The sequence below is a fragment of the Apodemus sylvaticus genome, chromosome 1 (genome assembly GCF_947179515.1).
Source record: "Apodemus sylvaticus chromosome 1, mApoSyl1.1, whole genome shotgun sequence".
Taxonomy (NCBI): Eukaryota; Metazoa; Chordata; class Mammalia; order Rodentia; family Muridae; genus Apodemus; species Apodemus sylvaticus.
In genome coordinates, this window is record NC_067472.1 from 19,097,841 (window position 1) to 19,122,614 (window position 24,774).

The 24,774-nt window shown below is 38.1% G+C and overlaps 1 protein-coding gene across 2 annotated transcripts in view; it reads right to left on the minus strand.

Moving 5' to 3' along the window:
* Positions 1-24,774, minus strand: part of R3hcc1l (R3H domain and coiled-coil containing 1 like) — a 70,635-nt gene that overhangs the window by 4,542 nt on the left and 41,319 nt on the right. Inside the window, exons 2-6 of one of the 2 annotated variants that reach the window (XM_052185598.1) lie at positions 22,955-24,750; positions 11,512-11,687; positions 5,735-5,805; positions 4,816-4,911; positions 4,203-4,343 (exon numbers count right to left, since the gene is read on the minus strand). In XM_052185598.1, the coding sequence (XP_052041558.1) occupies positions 4,203-4,343; positions 4,816-4,911; positions 5,735-5,805; positions 11,512-11,687; positions 22,955-24,736 (2,266 nt within the window). In that variant the 5' untranslated portion in view covers positions 24,737-24,750. Of the gene's footprint in view, positions 1-4,202; positions 4,344-4,815; positions 4,912-5,734; positions 5,806-11,511; positions 11,688-22,954; positions 24,751-24,774 lie in introns of those variants that run through there. The other variant, XR_007978349.1, reaches the window with a different exon arrangement.

A 24,774-nucleotide genomic window follows, 5' to 3' on the forward strand; every position in this document is an offset into this window, starting at 1 on the left:
TTTTTTTCACATATTTATATGGTTAGAAATGAATTTCAGATAATAGGCAGGAAAAAAAATGAAAATACCCTGAAAATCTGATTATGGTCAGTAATACAGTGCAGCAGAATAATGGAATGTACAAGATTTCCCAGAGTTAGCTACCATGGGTAAAATCTGTTTTATTACAAAAAAGCAAGTATTGTCCAGAGATGACTCTAGGTTTGCCATGACTTAACTGATCAAACTAAATGATTAAATTATTTACTTCCTCTGCTTTAGACCTATGAACCAAATGCTGGCCTTTTAGAACCAGCCAATTAATCACCTACTCCTAAGAATGAAATGGAATTATGAAATAAAATTATAGCAGACTTTGAAGATGAGAGAGCAGCTTATTCTGAGAAGCGATGACATACATTTCTAATTTTAGTCAGTGATCAAATATTTGGAATCGAGAACACAGGAAAATGTCCCAGATATTCCTGCGTTGAGTCCTTATGCGGTTCCATCATTCAGCTTGACTCACTGGCTGAAAACACCAGGTTAATACAATCAGAAGCACTCAAAGGGTGGTCTACCTACGCTCCATTTCCACTCTTAGCACAGCTCTCATCTGCTGCGTATGCTCTTGGACCGAAAGAGACTCTGCTCATGCTCAAGAACAACGTACTAAAGGTTTCTATCTTGATACACTGTGATTTGCTCTAAGTGACCTGGCACTTCCTTCTCCCCAACTCTTTCAACTTTAGTGAATCTCTCTTAAAGGACTGAGGCATAATCTGTTTCACTAAAGTGTCAGGAGAATCCAAGTAGGACAGAAAATTCTATCAGAGAAACTCAAATGATTAGGTATGTTCAATTCTTTTAGGGGCAGGGTGGAAAAAGTTCAGAATAAAATACTAACATTTGTGAAGTAAAACCAAAGTAATCAATATCATTCCTATACAGAGACAATGAGCACATCTTATGTATCTTTTTTGTTCCTAACACTCTGGCAGTCAATAGAATTCTTCATGGAGGACAAAGATGGGTTAGATTATTATATATTAATGAAAGGATCTATAACAGAATAGTGTATAGATTTTGGTCCATGCTAATTCTGATCAACTGGCAATGAGCATGTCAGTACCTGCCGAGGGAGAATGCCATGACTGATCAGGTCCATCTGTTACATGTAATGGGAGAGCAGCAATACATAATATACTCTGTCAATACTCACGCCATATTACAACCCAGAAAACAGAACCATATCTTGAATTTGTAAAAGGACTTTTTCGAGATTAAATTATGTTGTACTCAAAAAAAAAAAAAAAAAAAAAAAAAACAAACCTCTCCACTCTCCATGGTTAGGTAGGCATTACCTTACATTACATTACATGGTTAGGTAAGGCAAGGACAGAAAGAGTGGTAAGACCTCAAAGCCACACAGCTAGTTAAAATGGCAATAGCTCTATTACAACCCAGGTTTCTTTATTTCCTTAGTGATCTGCTTTTGGTCTTTATAGTAAAGAGCTGATAGTAACGAGTGATGCCCAGATGTTCTGGATTCCTACTAAGAAAAAAAGGAATGAGAAACAGTTTTAAACTATCATCTAGATTTATAGCAAACAAAAGAAAAATTTCTGCCAGTTAAAGCTGCTAGCTTAATCTTTGGTATCTATAACTAAAGAGAAGCCTATTATTTGGCTCTGGGGACATCAAAAATTTATTTATAAAAGTAATATTTTCCCCAAGGGGGGAAATGGCAATTATTCCCCAAACCTTTCAAAACAGTAGAAAAAAAAAAACAAGTTTTAATTAGAAAAGCCTACATTCAAATCCTCCTTCTCATTTTCCTAGGTGGTAACCTCTGTTACTTAATTTCATGGGGCTGGCTTGAAACTGAAGACAGTCTTGCATCAGAGATATGAAGACAACACCATCAGAATTTTTACTTGGAGTCTCCTTCCAAGGCCTTCATCAAGACAACCCTTTTATCCATGTCTTATACTAGAAAGCGTCAGAAATAAAACGAGCAGCAGCAGGGTACAGCTCAGTGACAGAGGCCTGCCTTGCACTGGCCTGCATCAAATCCTAACACTGCACAGAGAGAAAGGGCCAACAAGCAGTAGGAGAGCGCAGGAAAAGCCACAGCTTAAACAATCTAAAAGTAATCCCTGTTTTGAGCTTTGCTTAGTGAATACAGTCACCCAATTACCACTGGCCTCTAAGTTTTAAGAAGAGGAACAAAACACATTTAAGTAAGAACCTAGACTCCATGCAACTCCATGAGATTGCTTAATTTAAAAGGATGCTAAAAGAAATTCCCCATCTTCATTTTCTCAGACACAGAGAGCTGTGATGTAGAATGATAGCATGGTCTTCTGTAATCGGGGCATTAATTATAAAAAAAACCTACCCAGTTGTCTCTTAGTTATGACTAAGAGCCTCTTGAGCTCCAGTTAGCAGAGGAGCTGAGAAGCTGAGGGAGAATGATTACAAGTTTAAGTTCAGCACAGGCAACCGTGAGAGTATCACCTCAGATAAACAAACAATGAAATAGTTTTCATTTTATAAAGCAACAAAGAAGTTAGCAGGTGGCTCACATTTATAACCCCAGCACCCCAAACTCGATGTAGGCCTGCCGTGAGTTCAATGGTGACCTAGGCTACACGGTAAGCTCTAAACCATTCAGGACAACAAAGTGAACTGTTTCAAAAAACAAACAAAAGTCACTCACTCAGTCCACAGTCTCCCTTTTAAACTGCACCACAGAAATGTCCTTTGGATAGCAAAGCATTTAAACCAAATACTTCAAGAGAAGCCACATGTTGAAGTGCCTGCTGAGAATGAGAGAACACTCGGACAGAGCTGCAGTGCAGGGTTTGTAGACACAGGTGATTTACACTTACAAGGAGGCATGGCATACAGCAAAAGGACGGCCATCAGATACCTCTGTCATCACCCTCCACTCATCCTGTTTTGTTTGCTTTTGTTCAGTGCTGGAATGGAACCCAAGGGCTTAGGGCATGCTAAGCAAATGCTTGACAAGCGAGTTACAGCCCCAGGCTCCTTTATTCAACCCCAGAGATAACTGTAGCAGCCATCCAAGAGTCACTTTCTTCAGAGATATCCAATACAAGGATTAGGAATACTGCACATTCTTTGATCCAGTCTTGTTATTTACCATCAATAAAAACAAGGGCAATCCTTTCCTTTTTCTATCCTCTATAAGAAACCTTTGGATAAACAATGCACCAGAAAACACAATTGCCTCATTAACATCATTAAGGTAAATTAGCTGGGTTCCCTTCTGAAACTCTAACCCTGCCATGATGCTCTTACTCACTGGTTATCTAGCCTGTGCAGCTGAGAGTCCGAAAGCCGCCTGCTATCACCGCAACAGAGTGGACAGAAGTATTAATGGCCTTGTTAGACTGGCAATAAACAAGCAGTTTGAAACTTCATTTGGTTGAAAGGAAAAACAAAGTCACTTTTTGGTAAGTGGAATTTTCAGAATTGTTTTCACTAACTCTATAAATCTTGGGTAAAGGCAAACACCTTGTCTAAAGCTTGAAGGCTGTTTAAAAAGTACTCTGTGTCAAGCCTGAGTCCAAGTCTTTACCTAGAATTCAAAAACCGATGAAGAAAAGATATATTTTAAGCTTAACACCAAACTATAAGAAAAGCCCTACTTATGGGTCTGTGGAAATATTTTCTGAGAACTCGTGGGTTTTAGAGAGTCATCAGAAGTCAGGTGAATCTACTCCAGACTGTGTTAAAAAGATAAAATTCTTCTTACAGTTATCATTATCGATATCAGTTGCTGTCTCTGCCTTAACTTGCCTTCTACCAAAAAGATCTAAGCCATCTGAGTATACCACGACACTGTCATCGTGGTCATGGACCAGTAAAGCACAGCAAACAACATCTGGGAGACTGAAGTATTCAGAGGAAAAATTTTCCTTTTTCTTTTTTTAGTTTGGAACAAACTGTAGAGATGTCAGGAATGAGGTGAGAAAGCAGAGCCTCTCTCTGTAACAGTAAATTAACTAGATGCCTTGTGTAAACAGGACACAAATCCTGAATGTAAGGTTTGAAAACACCATCTATGTACTTGAGAGGCTTCTTGAAAATGGAAAGACAAGATGGAACACACGCTATTCTTTTCCTTTTTCTTTTTCAACATGTGCCTCATAGTGAAGACCTTGTGGACCAGACCAAAGCACACCAGCGCTCACCTCGGGCTTCCTGCAGTTTCCTGAGCTCTGCTTCCCTTTCAGTTTTGCTCTGTTTGCTTCGAACCCCAAGGGCACTGATGACCAGCCTTCTGGCTAAGGCTGCTGAAGTCTCAGGTCGTTCCTTTGCTGGCTGGAGAAACTCTGAGGGGGAAAAAGGAGTAAGAGGCAGTAAGAAGGAGAAACCACTACAGTTCCAAGTGATTTAACTCTGTAATTAACATACAGAACAGACTAACAAGGGCAGTATCAGCAGTAATTAACACAGTCCTGATAGATGAGGATCCATGGAAATTAGTGTGGCAAAGCACAAACAACCCTGGCAGCATTATCTGCATTAACACAAGTTCTTACAGCAACTCTAACAACTCCATCAGGTAACCTAGGTAGTGATGTCATCAGGCTGGTGACTGTACTGCTTGCCTTCAGCCAGTTCAAGTGGCTGCTCAAAGGGCTTGTTTCTAACATGCTCTTTCTCTTTTTGTCCTTAAAAACACATCAGTAGAAGTATTAACATAAAACACAGTGTCTAAAGAACTCTGGATTGTGAGAACCTAATGGTACACAGTAACTTCGGCATCAATAAGGAACAGAGGCAGAGAGGTTACCAGCTCACCAGCACAAGCTCTAGCTTTGGCCTTGGCTGCTCTTGTGGCCTGTGACAAGGGCCGGATCTTCACCATGGTATGTTTAATACCCAGGGCATCGCGAGCTGCAAGGAAGAGCAGATGTAAGGAAGTAAAGTGATGCACATGAAAATTTAGGGCTATTTCTTACAAAGCACTTATTCCCAGAAGTTATGTTTGTTGGTTTTCATGGTAAGAAAAAAAAAATCATAAAATATAGAAGATCTGTGAACAGTAAGTGGGGTAATGATTCCTTTAGAACAAGGATCAGACCAAATGCAGTCACTGGCTTTGTTTCTGTAAATAAAGCGGTATGAAACAGAGCCCTGCTCACTTGCTCACTGTGGCTACTTTCTTGCTACAATAATCCCATTAGTAAGGACAGAAGCTTTTTGCTCTACAAAGCCAAAATTATTTTATCTGGCCCATGCAAATTCATGCTCTAGACAGTTCAGACAGGAACTCAATCCAGCCCCTCTGATTGCTGTGGATTCCTCTGCATAAACTCTATTCTGAGTCCAGGGTATGTCTGTGTATAAAAGACCAACTATATATTCAGAGAGTAGTTATTACAGTAGAATTATATAGAATTCTATTTCTAATTCATTTGTCTGAAGGAAAAAATAGTGTAAAATTTAGTCTCACTTTGGTCTTTATCATGTCTGACATTTAAGTGTGCAAATGGCCTGGCAGGAAGTGCCTACCTTTGCAAATACCAAATGCTGGATTAAAGAGAAGAGGGAGAGAACACGTGAGTACCAGGCCGCATGCCTCAAAAGCCAGTGTTTATTCTATTACAGATACTGGCTGAGCAAAGTTCTTGGCTGGAATAGAAGGGGAATTAAAACAAGTAGCAGGAGAAAATAAGCAGAAGGGACCTGGAATCCCTGAGAGTCACTAGACATATACCTGTGATTGGACTGGAGAAAACTCCTAAGGCATGTGTATCATCTACCCATTTAATATCAAATCCTTTCTTTCTGTAACAAAAGAAAACAACTTTTACATTTCTTAAAATTTGTTTTATGAAATGTCTTTAAAATAATTTTACAAAGCATTTCATAAGATAGAGGAATAGGATAGTGACATAAAAACAGCTTGACACATGGAAGCCACTAAAATTTAAAAGCAATACTGTCATAAAGAATTACCCGGGACCATTTTATAGATGCCAACTAATTAATCCTCACAAATCAGCTGGAGAGGTACAGTAGTAGTTAATGTACTATTTTCAAGAGATGTCCTATGAGCAGAAGTGGGAAGGGATGGGAAAGGAAGCCAGAAGAGGTATAGAAGAATGCAGAAAGTCAGGCGGGGTCACCTGGACTTGATAAAAATGTAAACTGTGTGTGTACAGGGGTGGGGGTGGGAATACTACATTGTTAGAGATGTAATTGAAATTATAAAGATAAAAAATTAATTCAAATAATGAAAACTACAATTATATTCACTAATGCTTATCATTCTTTCTTATTGTAGAAAGAAAATAAGTTATGTGTCAGGGGTAATAGAAATAACTCTAGCTAGCCAAAAAAATTCAAGAAAAAGGAAATCACAGTAAAAGAAATCATAATAAACATTTAGCATTAGAAAAATAAGTCTTTTAGTTTAGAACAGAGCCACACAGTGAGCACAAAGATTTCAGGATGACAAAACACACACACATGTGCATACATTTTTTAATTCCCTTAATAAATGAATAGGTTTTATTTTAATTAAATCTACCCCTTACCCCACCCCGACTCCTAGGTATTTAGAAGGTAGATGGATGCCTTATCAATTTAGCAAAATGACAGTAGCAGGTTCTCCTGAGATCTATGATCTCTCCAGCCACAGGTCATCCTTAGCCATATTTACAGCAGGAGGCATGAGTTCCTCCTGCTGGGTAGACCTTATATCCAATCAGATAGCTACTGGTTACCACACTCCGCTAATGCATGTGCACTTCTCCTGCACCAATGGATGGATTCACAGGCTCACAACTCGGTAAGACGGATGGTACTTCTCTCCTGGCAGCCTGAGCTATCCACTGGGGAGGAAACTAGAAATGAGATTGTCCATGACAGGCCAAGAACATGATAGTCAGCACTAAGAAGGCAACCTTTTAAGGAATAGTGCTTATTATTTTTATTATTAATAGCAATATTCACCAGAGTCATTAATATTGATAGAAACAGTTATAAAAAATAAACTTGACTCTGGTCTCCAACTCAGGTATTATTCTACACTTCTGCATCAAGACCTTATGAGTCCTATAAAAAAAAATGCTAAAATCTCTTTCCCTATTCAACAATTTCCTTGACAGAAAAGTAGAGGAAATTTGGAAGATGACTTAGAGAACTTGGCAAGCTTGATGGTACTATAAAATGACCTCAGTCAGGGTGAAGAGTTAAAAGTTCAACAGTCAGAGTCTCTGCTGCAGAGAGGGTTTTTTTTGTTTTTGTTTTTGTTTTGTTTTTGTTGTTTTTGATTTTCAAGACAGGGTTTTTCTGTGTAGCCCTGACTCACTTGGAACTCACTTTGTAGACCAGGCTGGCCTTGAACTCAGAAATCTGTCTGTCTCTGACTCCCAAGTGCTGGGATCAAAGGTGTGCGCCACCACCACCCTGCTGCAGAGTTTAGAAAAGCTGCAGAAAGACCCACAGCTGAAGTTTCATCTTAACCCCTGAGTCTTCATTGTCCTTTAAACCTTTTTATGAAATGACTTTGGAGTTTACAGGAAACCCTCTCACACACAGAAGGAGACAAAGCAAAGAGAAGCAAATCACTCAAAGAATTACTACTCCTTAACCCGATATGGTGGCGAATGCCTGTGTAGGACCCAGTGCTGGAAAAGAGAAGATAGGAAGATCCTGAGTGCCTGGGTAGCCTGGCTGCAAAGCAAGAAACTTTCTCAAAAACAAAAACAAAGGAGCAAACCTCAATAATCCTTGAGGAAATTCTAGACATGGACAAAATGACTTCCATTTTATTAATGATAGTCTAATTTCATTAATGATAATCTAAAGTAGCTCAAATCTGATATTTAATCTTATTGATTCTTAAACATCAATTAGGAATTGAACAGCATCTGACACTGGATCTTAAAAAAATCCTGAATCAACATCTTACCTAGACTACAGCAGAGATTAAATATATTCCAGAATCTAGTCAATGCTACTTTCTTTCAATTGTCTGCCCTAACTTGAATTTAACTGATGAAACAAGTAAATAACTGCTGTTAATGTCAGCTATTCTAGCACTTTACCTAAAATATTTTGCTGGGCGGTGGTGGTACTTGCCTTTGATCCCAGCACTTGGGAGGCAGAGACAGGTAGATCTCTGTGAGTTCAAGGCCAGCCTGCCTCTACTGGCTTACAGACCTAGTTCCAGGACAGCCACAGCTGTTACACAGAGAAACCTTGTTTCAACAAACAAATAAACAAATAAATAAAAATGTGGGATTTTTTTTTTTCCTCTTGAGAATAAGACACAGGCCAGATGTGGTAGTAAACCCCAGTACTTCTGAAGACTGGAGCAGAAGATCAAGAGTTCAAGGCCAGGCTGAGCTACCTAAATCCTGTCTTAAAACAAAAACCAACCATTTTTATAATGGTTTACTTTCTCAACCACACTCATTTGTTTACATCCTGTCTATAGCTGTCATACTGAGACAGTGCAGCTACCTGAAATATGAACTCTCTCATCCTTTACCAGAAAGATTTAGGAGTTGTGCTCTGAAACAGGATCTTACAAATTCAATGTAAAGCTGGGATCTGGGTGAGCATGTCTATAATCTTGGCACCTGGGATATAAATAAACTGAATTTTAAATTTAAATTTGTAGCATCAAATAGATTTGATTCATTTTTAATAGCAGATTGAAATATTAAAGTATGCCTCCTTCTTGATATTGACTTTCTTCTAGACCCTGAAAATCTTTTTCTTAATACTTTCTGGACTACCTTTCTGTTCCCAAGTCTTTTTTATTATAAGTTATATATAATACGTATACTTCTGATTCCTTTATCTTCTCCTAAAATGTACCCCTTAAACACACCCCAAGAGTTAGCATAATTGTCTGAAGAGCACTCGTAACAGACTTGAACTCATTACTCCATGTTACAACACGAAACGGAATGAATTATGAGTGCAGGGAGGAGCTGCTGTGTCTATGAAACTGAAAAGAGCCAGGAGTGGTAGGCAGCTCATGCTTGTAATCCCAGCACTCTAAAGGGTGAATCAGGGAAGAATTCAAGGCCAGCTGGGATTACATGGCAACTCTGTTAAAACAAAACAAAACAAACACCAGCAAAAACATTAGTTAAATGATTTGGAAGACTAAAGAAAAGTCACTTTAGAAACAAACAACAATAAGAAAAAAAAACAGCCCATGGGACTGACTATCCAGTCACAAAATCTGAAGACATGCTAAATTTTCTTGTCTTTTTTTTTTTTTTTTTAAAGATTTGAAGCTATAAATTATAGATGAGGTAGTATGAGGGTGACTTCCAAGAACTGTCTAATCAACACACCAACGGCTAAAAAGTCAGGGGCAGCTGGACACCACATTAAGAGACTGGTACACATTAAGAGACTGGTACAAGTAAATAGATATTTGTATGTGTCAAAATCAAAAATGATTGTGATATATAATAATTAAACAATATAAGACTCCCCATTTGACTTTTTTCTGAGTGGTTGAAAAAACTTTAAATCAACAATTTAACCTGAAAACTCCTAAACTGTTTTAGCATCCTTGGGATGTGGCACAGGAAAATGCCCAGATGTTTTAAGAAAAGTCCCTCTTTTTTCATTGGCCTTAATACCCATAAATCCCAAGGAAAACATCAACTTATAGCAAAAATATAGCTCAATTCCCCCCCAAAAGGAAGACACCATAAGCAAGTACTGACAAAATCTGAAATTACCAGAAACAAACTACAACTAAAGGGCTTTAGACTACAGAACTAGCAGAGACTATAGAAGGGCTATGCTCAATGTACTTAAGAAACAGAAAAAAAGAATGGCAAACTGAAGATAAAAAAGCTGTAAAAAAATGATCAAGCAGACTTTAAGACTATATTTTTTGAAAAATTCAAGGTTATCAGAACAAACTTTCAAAATGCAATAGAAATATAGTTAACAACAATTAAGCACAGCTTGGGATATATAATGTGAACTAGAGTCCCAAACTGAATGTCTCAAGTAAAAAAAAAAAAAAAAAAAAAAAAAAAAAAAAAAAGATGAGATATACAATAGAGATAAACAATAGAGAGGAGACAAGAAAGTTAAATGAGAAAACCTAACTCACACCCAATTTGTATCTTGAAGGAGGTAAAGAGAGACTGGGTTTGAGACAACACTGAAGAGAAAATGACTAAGACCTTTCCAAGATCAATAAAAGAATTAATTACTGATTTAATAATAAGATATAATCTCAATCAGGAAAGTTCGAAAAAATCTATAAATCCCACATTTTTAGCCAAAATTATCAATATTGAAGTAAAAAAAAAAACTTACAAGCATCCAGAGAGAAAAGAGACTATGATCAGAAGTGACATGGAGACTGTCAGCTAACTTCTCACCCAAAGAGAAAGTCACAACCATTAAGAGTATCATGTTTCTCAGAGAAAAATAACTGCCAATCTAGAATACACAATATAAATATTTTCGAGAATGAAGGACCGGGGTGAAGTTCAGTGGTAGGACATTACCTAGCATATATAAAACCACGACTAATCCTTTGTACAGTTAAGAAGTAGCTGTAACAAGAATGAAACTGATATAAAGCTATTAAAGAAACACAACACCTAGCCAAGTAGTACTTGTAGTACATCCTTTAATCCCAGCTCTCTGGAGGCAAAGGCAGGTGGATCTCGGTGAGTTCAAGGCCAGCCTGGTCTACAGGTCAAGTTCCAGGATATCCAGGGCTCTGTTGTCTCAAAACAAAAAAACAAAACAAAACAAAAAAAACAGAGAGAGATTGCGAGAGAGATATGAAGAAGGGGAGGGTGGAGAAGCAAGGAGGAGGAGGAGGAAAATGAGAAAGAAGAGGAGGAGGAGGAAAAGGAAAAGGAAGAAAAAGAGGAAGGAAAGAAAGAGGAAGAGGAAGAAGAGAAGAAGGAATAACACCAGAGTTTATTACCAGCAAAACATAAGAAAACAGTTTATAAGTTGGGTGTAATATATATGGAATTAAAAAGAGCCTGTAGTATTTAGAAAGAGGAAAAAAAGTTTTAGCACACATTTTTATAATTTCTAGAATAACCATCAAAGAATGGAATCAGATTACATTTAAGAAATGAAATGTGAAAAAAGTCAACCGGTAAGTCAAGAAAAAAAAAAAAAGGAAAAAGATAGAAGTATACACAGGAGAGACAACAGGCAAATATAAAAATAAATGTGTAGATATAAGGTCAAATACACCAGTAATTACAATAAATATAAATGTACTAAATGTACCACCAAGATAGACCAGCAGTGGTTTTTGTAAATGTTACAACAGGATCTACAAAGGCTACCTTTGAAAAAACTGAAGACTAGTCTGAAATATAGGTTTTATAATTGATCTGAACAACACACAAACCCAGTGTTAACTAAAATAAATCACTAAAGAATTTTTAAAAGACAATTTTTTTTTAATTATTAAGATGACTTTCTCTCATATTATCTAACATTTGGAACCACCTGCAAATAAATACTTACTGGTAACTGCAGAAAATCCGCAAAAGGTCTTCTGTACGAAATTCTTGTGGAAAGTCATAAATTTCAATGACATGTGGGAATTCACATTCACTGAGGTCAATATCAGGAAGTTCATGGCTGTAATAATCAAATCTAGGCTCCTGGATGCTTTTTCTGTTCTTCATATTCCCAGATAACTAATGAGTAAGAAACATAGTAAAATGCCTGCTAATGGGAAACCTAGACATTATAAAAACACCCTTCCATGTATTTCCTGCTCACGGCTCCATGTTCCTATTCCTTAAGTTTTGGCACTATCACTGTTATTAGTGGTGTTCATGAATATAATACTGGCCAGGTCCACTTACTTATAATCATACATGTGGAATGTTGGAAAAGATGTTAAAATCTCATCAAATAAGCAAGGCATGAAACTTAACTTATATCTATCAATTAGCAAGTGAGAAAATAGACTTATCGGGGAGGTGTGGACATAGCTCTGTTGTATAGCACTTGTCTAGCATATGCAAGGCCCTGGAGTATAATGTATAGGGATTGCTGGAGGAAGAAAGGAAGGAAGGATGGAAGGGTTAATATAATGAGTTACAAATGGCACATCCTGGAAACTGAATTTCAGACAGAAGTTGAAGAGATGAATTAACACTTGTTTTAACTGGGCTCGTTGATAAGGCTCATGGCTCACCTCATAATTTCTTTTCTGGAAGCAAACAAAACAAAGTTTTAAGAGTGGAAAGCTTCTAATTCAGCTTTTCCTATGTATTAAAAGGTGAGGAGAAAGCTTACAAAGGAATTTGTCAAGACAAGCATAAGTAGCATAAGCAGTTACACTAAAGGTCCCCAGAAGAAGAGCTACCTACAAAGAGTAAGGAACTGCTATCTCATTAAAAGGAAAACTCAAAACCCCTAAAGCTATTAACTGCCCACACTGTAAGCAACAGAAAAAGGAAAGATGCAAAGCCATGCCACCAGCAGGTCTCAGAGGGGGGACCAAGGTGCAGCGAGGCCCTTCAAGCACTCCTCTTTATTGTACATCCCTCAGTGATGTCATCATCAGTGTGGTCATCATCACTATCATCACCAGAAGGAAGATGGAGAGAGAATTTATAAAGTCAAAGATACAGCTCCTCTCTTTGGGGAAGTGCAAAAACAGAGTTAATCAAATTATTGGGAGGGAAGAAATGAGAAGATAATTTAGACATTATTCTTGTGCCTCTGTATTTTTTCCACTAAATCCTGTTTTACATCTAAAAATCATGGGAATAATAATACCTTCACCTCATACACAGAAATATAAAGATGTGGTAGAAATTTGGCATATACAAGTATTAAAAAATGAGCCTGCTTTTACAGGGAAGGTACCATGTTAGCTCCAATCTGTATAAAGCACAGAGCAAGAAGAGACTATTCCTGCAACTGCACCAAGAGGAAAGTCCAACTGAGTCATAAAAATCAGAGTTTTTCCTGGGTGTACAAGAAATCTAAATTTGTCAGACAACCAAATGGTCTCCAATACACAGGCACATAGACAGCTTTCCTTTCTCCATTCAGACCATGACAGGAACTGATCACAGGGGGCAAAAAGATACTGGATGGTGTAACTTATAGCACTCAGAGCCCCACAGACCAGAGTTCTGTGGTCATTTAGAAACCAAGCCTTATGCCAGAGGCACACTGTGATCACCAGAGCCTGAAATCAGCAAGTATGAGTACTATAAAAATCACTTCAGTACTTGGGACCCCTGTATTCATTAAGAATTTGAGGATCAGCTTGTTAAATTTCTGCAAAAATAGGCATCTGGGTCTCACTGTCTTTGTCATTCAATTTGGAAAGTTATCTTAATATTGTTTTCCAACAGATGAAGACTGGGTATGTTTCCATTTTTATATCTTTCAATATTTTGAATTTATTAAATATTTATTTTGTACGTGTACATATGTAGACTCATGAGGAGGAATCGATAACAAACTTGCAATAGCTGGTTCTGACCTTTCACCACATAGGCCCTAGGGACAAACTTAGGTCCTGGTCTGTCTGCTGCGGGCACCTTTATCAAAGAGCTACCTGAATAGTCTCCTTTTGAGTTTTAAAATACTAGTTTGATATTTCTTTTGTTAAACTTATTTCTAAGTATTTTCTTTTTGATGCCATTATAATATAATTGCTTTCTTCATTTCATTTTTTTTTTGATTGCTGGCACTGACATTTTTATTTACTTTTCAAAAGGGAAACAAAACAAAGCACTATGTATTTGTACATTTAGAAATTAGGGTTAAATAAGGCATTATGAGAAGTAAAATGCAGGCTATAAAGTATCTTTGGAAACAGAAATCCTATGAACTGATTATTAAGAAAAAGGCAGGATAGTCTGGCAAGAAAAATTGACTAAAATTCTTTGTTCTACTCTAGCAGGTAAAATTGAATTCATACACTTCAATTACTGAGCACTTTGGCTTCTGAATCTGATTACAAACATAGTGTTACTAATGGCAAACCCCCCATATACTAGTTAATACTGATTTTCAACATGACAGAACCTAGAATTAACGGGTGACAAGGTTGTGGGCACACTCATGAAAATTATCATATTATGGTAAGTGAGGGGAGAGAAACCACCCAGAACACAGCAGAGCCTGGACTGAATACAAAGGAGAGTGAGATGAGCCACACCTCTCGCCACCCCCTCCTTCCAGGCTGCAGATGCAATGTGACCAGCTGACTTCCCTGTAAAAGTGGAGTATAACCTGGAACTGTAAGCTAAAACAAATTCTTCTTGAAGCTGCATTATCAAGAGTGTGTCACTGCAGCACAATGTCAAGACAAGTAACTAATGCGGCCCATCATCTCATTCAGCTTCATGAACCACAGCTACGACGTTCACACTGATGAGGCTTTCCATTGTCATCAGGAACTACTGACTTTTAGGAATGCTTACTTTCCTTATACTATGGTTATTATTTAGAGCCATATACATTTCTATTCTTAACGTGTGCGTGTGTGTGTGTGTGTGTGTGTGTGTGTGTGTAAGCAGGAAGACAAACTTCATGCTCTCTCTCCTGAGAATCACAGCAAAGTATTGGAAGGACTTTGAGAGCTAGGAGGAGAACCACATATGGAACATAAAAGAGAGAAATGCCCAGAAAAATCAAAGTGTTTAAAGATGGAAGGCCCAAAGCAAGACTGTGAGGGTCGGCCCACTAACACAACGGAATCAAGTCAGACACAGCAGGACAGAGGTTTAAGGAAAGGCTGTGAGGGGTGAGGGACAGATGAGATTATACTGATGAGATACCTGTCTTTGAGGCAGACTTAGACTAATATTAGTAGCTGATGTCACATGAGGCTATGGAGCACTTGAAATGTGGCTAGTTCATATAAGATGAACTTTATAAAATATGTATCAAGTTTCAAAGATTTAATACAAAAACAGAATGTAAAATATATCTTATTCATGATTTCTTACACTAGTCACATATTGAAATGGTGTATTGGACATATTATATTAAAATACATAAATTATACTGCTTATTTTTATTTTTTCTAACATGACTAGTAGAAATTCAAACTTACTGCCAGGTATGGTGGCACAAGCTTTTAATCCTCAAACTCTAGAGGCAGGTGAATCTCTGAGCTTGAGGCCAACATACGGACAGCCAGGGCTATAGTGATACTGTCTCCGGGAAGGAGGGATCGAGGGAGAGAAGAAGGAAAATTCAAAGTTACACACATGGTTCATATTTCTATTGTAGACAACTAATCTTAAGTGTTACAGGCTCTGGGGCAGTATCTCCTAAAGTCAATATAAAATATTTATATTTTAAGACTCACATTTTTATAGTTAACAAATGTTTGATGAAGAAAATGAGGTTTATAATTTCATCCATTTTGATCCATCTACAGTAAACCAAAGGAAAGCTTGCAAATGATCCAGAGCAAGTAATTTAAAAAATTATGTGTATATGTGCTGTCTGTCTAGGCTGTATGTAGAACCCATTCTCTTCTCCAACCCTTATGTGTACTTTGTGGCTGAGACTCAGGTCAGGTGGCCAGGCTTCCACGACAAGCGCCTTTACCTGCTGAGTAACCAGCCACAGACATTTGAAGGCTTTTATCAGCAGTCTTGTCTTGCTGCTTAGAACGCCTAAGTGAAACCAAAATATTCTGTCATTTATTTAACTTGCTTCCACAAACTATTCAACTAGTAAACTTCTTCAGAGTATGGCCTTGAAGATCCTTATTGTCCTAGTTGTCTGGCCAGTTACAAAATGTAGACTGACTTACTATGGCATAATTATCCAAATCTATTTATAGAAGATAGTTAAAAAAATAAAGAATAGTGGGAAGTAAAAAGGAAAAAAACTCTGCAGGCTCTTTAATTCTTCATTGTTTAAAATACAAAAGGAAAATAAAAAGATTTAATTTGTTCTCTATAGATAAAAAATTAAAACATGCTACATTATTTTGGGAGAGTTATCTACAATTTTGTCAGACAAGCTGCTATTATTATCCTGAATTCTGTTTGTAGACAAGAGAATTATGTCACAGAGAGACTAAAAGGATATCCCTATGGTTACAAATCAGATTACTGACAAAGTCTGAATCATAATTCCAGTCACCTCACTGCTAATCTAGCTTTCCATCCAATAAGATAGCAAAATGGCCTTACAAAAAATGGAACCAGAAGCAATGCCTGCATCAGTGTTCAGGGTAACAACACTCTTTCTGATTAGGGATTTATGGATACAAACTATTATAGATGGGAAAAGGAAAATATCAATGGCCAAGTTGAAAAGATAACAGAGCTGATGATTTCTTTGCACTCCTATATTCTAATAGGCTACAGATTTCCCAAAGAACATTGCTCACCTCACGATAAAGCAGAATAACAGCCTCCTAAAGATGTTCACAACCAGACTCAGAAACTGGTAAAACACCCACAGCATGTGAATTAAGGAATTAAGGTAGCAGACACAGATGAGTGGATCAGTTGACCTTAAAATAGTAAGATTATCTTGGTGGGTCCAGTGCACTAATAAGCATCTTTAAAGGCTGAAGACCTGAGGGGGGAGGGGGGGAGGAGAGGGATGGGAAGCTCTGCAGGTAGAAAGGAGGCTGTAACAAGGAATGCAGGGCAGCCTCTGGTACTGAAAAGGGTTTTTAAAAACAAAATAAGTCACCTCCCTTACAGATTCCATAAAAGATCATAGCCTTGTCAATATCCTGATCGAGTCCAGAGGCACCAACTGTAAGTAGTTAATCTGTGTTATAAGCCACTGAGTTTCTAGCCACTTACTACAGCAGCAGAATGCTATATGCTATCTATCATACTACTTTTCTTACTTCATCTCATGTTACCCGATTAGATTACACCAAATCCAAACCAGAGCCACGCTCAGCACGCCTACACAGTGCACATTTTCCTTATTATTCTAAGCACTGATTTGCAAGTCGCTTTACATCTGCCCCCTTGTATACCTCAAACTTATAGTTGTTCTCTATGGACCTACTCAAATACTGCCCTAAACAGCCCATGAGCCACTTGTATTGTTTTCTGTGCATCTAACAGCACTAATCTCATCTGCATTTTCATAGTATTCACTGTATAACATCTTGTACCACACCCAGACCTCTCTTCCTCTAATCTTATACTGACCCCCTAAATCATCCTTTAGGCCTCTAAATGTTTGGATGATCATGTATTTACTCGTACCAGAGAACAAATGGAACAAATGGAAGCATCCACCTATAAGTTCAATGCATAAATCATTTAAAAGACAGGTGAATATGGCAGGCTGACCTTGGCAGTCTTGGAAAGCTGTTATCACAGATATGCTAAAAGTTCTAAACACACAGTAAGTTGCTTTTATAGTTAAAATTTTTCCTCTTTGCCATATGATTGTAAGACTAGATGAGGTGATACCACTGATAAAGTAGAATGGTAAAAGTAATGACTGGAATAGAAAAACTAAGTCAAAGGAGGAACGCTAAAGGTTTCAATCTTTTCAAACTAGTCCTAGTAGCTTAACTCAAGTACTTCAATAATATGCACTAACAATTGCTGTACAAGAGATCTAAAACTTGCAAAGATAACAGAATTGACACTCATTGTCATTTTGTTTCTGAATTTCTCTAGAACCCAAAACAATTTTTTTCCTTATGCTACTCGGAGTTATCTAGAGTCTTACAACATATCCTAGGCTGGTTTACCACAACATAAGTTATCTTGTTTCTACTTTTGAGGGTATTACCCTTGTCCATGTATCTTTCTTAGCAACAAAGCAAGAAACATGTACTTCTGAAACTTGACATCAGACTTAGATCCACTGCCTTAAGAAGAAAGCTCATTTTAATCCAGGCAAGCAGTATAACAGCACAAAGTATTAGCTATTTAGTTTTATGTTTTATCTGGCTCCCAGTATCCCTGGCACCACTTTGGTTTTCCTTTAATCATCTCAGCCTTTGGGCAATGTATACAAAGATCTGCATACGACTACTCATTAGCACTCATAATCCCTGTCTCCCTTCTAGGCCCCATGCAAATCTCCATCCACCCACTCACTCTTCAGAGTTACCACAACAAAACACAATCCTACATTTGAATATAGTTACACTACCTAGTATCATTTCAGCAGTCTGGCCTGTAGCTACTCACTCCTTTCTTAAACCTAGCAACTGAATAACTCACCAGTGTTTTTGACATAAATTATAAAATTAATTAAAACCAAAGCATATGCAAGATCATATGTTCTTAAAAGTATACTTTGTCTTTAACCAGCTTTCAACATAAATGGCTCTTTAATTTTGGAGACATTGCTGCTGTCTGTTTATTTCTGACAAGGGCAAAGAAGTTGATTTTTTGCCAACCCTCACCCCTCCCCCTGCCAGTGTCCTTGAACATACAATGAACTGACTGGAATAAACACTGAGTCAGGTCTCTATCACATCTCCATCTGCCCCAACCACAGCTCACAGAAACATCAGTTTGCTGAACAAAGTACACTCAAACACAAAACTGAGAACACCATGAATCTGATGCTTCAGAAAAGAATCCCAAATGAGAAAGCCTTCCTTATGCTGACAATACAGACTCAGAGCTGGTTTTTTTTCTTTCAGTTTTGAATCAGATCAGAATTAATGTGTTAATGGCGTGTACATCACTTAAAAATTCTAAAAACACTCAAAATGGAGTTTTTTAATTTTAGGAATTACCTGATTTAAAACAACAGCAATGGAAAGGGATATACTTAATGCTCCTGCTTTTTGTGTGAACCAGGGATCTCTGGTCACCATGACTAACAGACTGAACATGGCAAATGATTGAACCAAGTGCACTTTTGGATGGCTTGGGTGATCATGGTAGAACGCACAATTGGAAGATGTCTCTACAAATTCCTACTCAGGCGGTCAATAACCTAACAGTTCAGAAAGTTTTATAAAAATACAAATTATAAAATCTGTTAAGATGAGCTAGAACTAATAAAGAGAATAGAAACAGTAATTAGGACATGGAAAGTGATCACTTTATTCTCTAAGAGAAATAGGAGGAAGTTAGGAACTCAGAACAATATGAAAAAAGGAACTGTCGTTGTCTTAAGTCTACAGCCTCACCAACCTGAAACTGTTATTAACCTTGGAAGATCTTGTCTTTTTAGTCAATCAAATATTATCTCTTACGTGGCTGTCTCAGTCATTGATTTAAATTAATTACCCATTAGATTGCTATGTGGCTATATGATCATATAATTATATATTTTCTCTCTCAATAAAATATAAACAATTTTAGAACATAGCCAACATATAGCACAATATCTTTAATATAGTGGTCAAAGTAACATCTGCTATTTGCAATTTACAGTGTCAAACTCCAAGTGCTCAATATTTGCAATTCGATACCAACCACTTAAAACCATGGTCTCTGGAAGCTGCATTATAAAGGGCTTCCCTTCCCTTGCATTTCATACATGCTCTAAGTGTCTGCACTGTATTTTTTGCAAAAGACTATATAGGTGGGAGACAGAGGATGTTAGAATGCCAATTAATGTACTGAGAGGAAATGGGTGCAATTCCTTTACTTTGGTCCCCAATTCTAATGGTTATGAAACGGCAGTGGCTTTCTGTAACAAAAAGACTAAACGGTAGACTATCTACCTATTTATTTCTATGCAAAACTCAAAAGTTTTGCATATGATATGGCCAATGAAGGTATCCAAGGGCAATATCCATCAACAACATTAGTGCTGTTCTGTTGCTACCTCACCTGCTCTACCCATAAGTCTGCTGGGCATAACAGGAGGTGGCAGGGGCTATACAAGTTTTGTTTGCAGATATTTTCCTGGGAAACAGTTAATTCCTAGAGAGAAAACAGGACTTATGCTAATATTCTCTATTTATTGGTTACTAGTTTAAATTACTACTAGATGGGCACCCATATCCTAGCTTTAGAAGATGACATGCAATTGCCAAGTGGTGGTGGTGCATGCTTTTAATTAAAGCACTTGGGAGGCAGAGGCAGGCAGATCTCAGAGTCTGAAGCCATTCTGGTCTACAGAGTGAATTCCAGAACAACTTGGGCTACAGAGTGAAACCTTGTCTTGAAAAACAAACAGTAAAAACTGAAAACAGAAGATGAAATATGATCTTTGGCAGTGCACTAAGAGCTGCAGTTCTGGAGCTCACTCGTGACTTAACTATGTTCTAATTTCCTCTGACCAGTTTTAGAGGTTCAAATGTCATTTATCAATCAAAGGTTGCCATACTCTACAGCATATCTTCATCTTGCCTATTAGAAATATTAGATATGCTTCTACGTCTAGTCTTTAACAACAAATAAATAGGTCAACTGGGAAAAAAGCCAAAGTTTTCTGTTGGAAAGCTTTCAAGATAGATAAGTACTCTAGTTCTGCATTTAATAAAGTATGTTTGAGTAATATAAATAATAAACTAAGATATTTGACTTGTGGCATCCTTCAAAAAACCAGAAGAGACTTGAGTCTACTGTACCCACAGCCTATCAGATTCATTCTATTTTCATCCATCCTCATCCTTAACACAGTCCCACTCTTCCTTAAGTACTGCTAAGGACATATAAGCACTAGGTGTCTTCAGGTCAAAGCATTACATATTCCACTCTTTCTTGGCACCCCCAACATTTAAGCAGCCAGTAGTTTCTGACTATGGGACCATGCTTCTCAAAACACTTAGTTGTTGCCTAAATTTTTTCATACCTACATGTGAAAGATACAGTTGAATGCATGGATCCCTACTTCCAAAATACAAATGAAACCAAAATCCCCAAGAATCTGAATACTGACAATGATGTTTTCAAAGTTGGTAGAGGCCAACCTAAAAAACAGAGCACTTGAATTCTAACCGATCATTCCACCCTTCCAGTTACTAAAGCACTGCCACATGTGCACAGCTGCCCTTTACAAGGAGTTGTTCTCTCTTTCCCAGTCTCAAGTCAGCCTTTTGTCAGTGCCTTTTTGACAGTTTCCTTCTTAGACTAAGATCCTTTCTCAATGATCTGAACTGTAGTAAGTTGTCTCCATTCATCTAACGCTATTATCAGTATTTCCTAACCTGAGATGGGTCTCAAACTCCTGTTTGATAAGGATTTTATAACTACCATTAAGGTAGTTCCCCTTCTTCTTGAGCAATTCACAGGCCACATAAAGCTCAAGAAGAAGGAAGACTAAAGTGTGGGTGCTTCGGTCCTTCTTAAAAAGGGGAACAAAATACTCATGGGAGCAAATATGGAGACAAAGTGCAGAGCAGAGACTGAAGGAAAGGCCATCCAGAGACTGTCCCACCTGGGGATTCATCCCAGATACAGTCACCAAACTCTTAACACTATTGCGGATGCCAAGAAATGTTTGCTGAAAGAAACCCAAGGACATAGTTGTCTCCTGAGAGGCCCTGCCAGAGTCTTACAGACTCAGATGTTCGCAGCCAACCATTTCTGAAGGCGTTTGCAACCCCATAGGAAGAACAACAATATCAACCAACCAGACCCCCCAGAGATCCCAGGGACTAAGCCACCAACCAAGGAGTACACATGGTTCCAGCTGCATATGTAGTAGAGGACAGCCTTGTCAGGCATCAATGAGAGGAGAGAGACTCTTGGTCCTATGAAGGTTCGATAGATGTCCTAGTGTAGGGGAATCGAGGGTGGGGAGATGGGAATGAGTAGGTGGGTTGTGGAACACCTTCATAGAAGAAGGGGGAAAGGGGATAGGATGGGGGTTCCCGGGAGGGGGGAACCAGGTAAGGGAATAACACTTGAAATGTAAATCAATCAATCAATCAATCAATCAATAAATAAATAAAAAGTTAACAGATAAGTTGTTGCGATTCTAAGAGCTTCCCAGATGATACTTTCCTGCTTCCCCAAACACCATACTCTGGAAGCCAATTACCACCTTTGTGAATCTGATTAAGGACAACTATGAGTAAATGCTCTGCACATATGCAATTCTGATATAAATTCAAAAGGATGACAGGTGTTCACTCACAACTACTCTCCCTTCTGTATTTCTTTCTAAGGAATGTGTAAGGCTTTCCTGAGTTGGTATCAGGAAGCACTCACTACAGTTAATAGTGACACTGTGTACATAAGCACCTAAGAATGAAGGAGTGCATGCTGTCCTCCTTAATCTTGGGGTCTCTTTCACAGCTGTGTGGTAACAGGACTGAAATCCTGATGTCTCTCCTAAAGGATAGGCACCTGAGGATCATACACAAACCATTTCTCCATTCCAGGCCAAAATCGTGTGAACCCACAATAAGAAATGAAGAGAAAGTGGCTCTCTATTTAAAAACAGTGGTCCTAATTTGTAATAAAGAATTTAAATAGCAGAGAGAATAAATGTTAAAATATGCCTTCGGGTCACACATTCTGTCTGACTAGTCAGCACATCGCTATTCACTTAACAGTTCTTTACACAGACTCAATAGTCATTTAGTCTCTCCTTTAAAAATAGCCATATTCATTCATTTCCTTCTCTACTTCCTTCTACAGTTTTCAACAATATTCCAAAATTCACTAAAAATTAAGGACAAACAATTAAGTCATAAATTAATTCCTTCCCTGAAATGGCTAATGTAAAAATACATGTTGTCAACACAGAAAAATATTTCGAGGTTCCTGGTCTGTATTTCCTCAATGAGCAGCCAGAATCCATTAAATTCATATTTAATCTATTCAATGTAACACCTCTTAGGACTTAGCAATTATAGATACAGCAGGATTATATATATTTTAACTTTTCCATATCTATCAGTCTTTTCTCAATGTATAATCCTATCAGGCTATTACCATTGTAAGAACTCTTAAATTTAAAACAAGAAAATGAATGAATATATACAATGTCTGTCAGAAATACTTTCAAATCTAGACTTCCTAATTTATAAACAGTCCAAATATGAAGTCATGTTAGGTGAGCATACCTCTTCAAGAAGACGTGGATCTATACAATCGCCATCGTCATTAAACATAGATTCCCAGCTTTCTTCCATAGCAATACTTCCTTGTATGTGAGAAGTGCCTGTTGTTTTTAGATCTACAGATGTTTCCACAGATGAATCAGAAAATGATATGCCACACACTATACTCTCTGAGTCATCTTCCTCTTTTGTTTTAAACTCTTCAGCAGTTCTTAGGTCATGAAAGGCCTCTGTCATCTCCTCAGTAGTATCCAGATCACTGCCCCAGGCACTCTCCAAAAGTACGCCTGATGCATTTGACACAGTCAGTTCAGAGTCCAGACAAGTGGTGATATCACTATCAGCAGTCTTCTCTATGGGTACAGAGGAAGCACTATCTGGCACACTTTCTATCAACTTTCCTGCTGACTCTGTAATGCCAGATGCAATACTCTCAGCATAAATATGTGAGCCAGCACTTAGGCTGCTAATGTTTTGAGAATTGTTCTCACTCTTAGCTATATCAAGTGGGGCTACATCTGCACTCATTTCTATATAATCTGAGAAATTTCTTGAGTTTTCACTACTTTCACCAGATTCTCCAACTGTACAAGGGCTGCCTACAGTTACTGGGTCACAAACTGTATCTGCAGTGTCCACCATACATGCCTTGCTGGTATTGTCACATACATTCCTAAATCCATTATCTGTGTCAAGTTCAAGAATAAGGACCGCTGTATCAGAAGGTTCAGACTTTACACATAACTCATCAGCAGAGCTGTCACTCTCACATTCTCTAGTCACTGCTGGATCAATAATGCCATTTGTGCTCTCTAATCTGCTGACTATAGCCATTTTAAGAGAAACATTACCCATAGTCTCAGGAATGGAATCTACACCTTTTTGACCCAAGACAGACTCTGTACTGTTGACTGCACCCTTACTCTCAGCTTCAAGGTCTACAAAAGTTGAATTATCATCATCATCATCATCATCATCTGGACCTCCAGGAACAGAAACTGCTGCGATGTTCCCAGGACTGTGCTTCGACACACCATCTGATATTTCCATATTGTATGGTGCAGTTTCAGAATCAGAACTTAGTGTTACTGGCATAGCCATACCGTCTGGTTTCAGCAGAGTGGTAACGACTTGAGGAAATTGGGAGACTAGCTCCATAACTTTGGCCTCAGTTACAATACTGCTTTCAAAATTTCTATGTACAAAAGTTTCCCCACTGAAATCACAGAGCTCCACATTCTGGAATGGTCTGTTTGGAACCTGAGCAACACTGACTTCTGAGGAAGACTGCGATGGAGACACCCCCCAGTGTCCTGTCGCTCCCGCAGTTTGAACTTCCAAACAGTCCACCTCCTTTGGTTTAAGAAGTCTTCGTAAAGGTATACTAGCCTCAACCCCAGCATCGGGAGCTCCGTGCTGATGCTCTCGGGACAAGGATTCCATGGATTCTTCAGTTCCTTTCTTAGAACAAGCCTTCTCTTTATTCTTTTTTTGTGGGCACCTGTCTTTCCTTAATTTTGACGAAGATCTCTTTCCTTCTCTACAGTCAATATTCTTTCTATCAGAGAGACCTGCACCTAGTCTTTGGGACTCGGGTTTACTTGCAGAGATCTTTTGGGGAAGACAACCTTCATTTTGCTCTTTTGGCACAAAGGCAGGAGGCCCATGGCTTTCCTCCTGGTCACCTGACTTGAGGAGAGATGTTCCCCTTCGAGCTTTAGGTACATAGAGTGCCATGTCAGGTCTTTTGGTTCGAACTCTGCATCTCTCTGCATCTTGCTGCATGGCACCACTTCAATCTGAAAGAAAATGAAAGAGTTAAC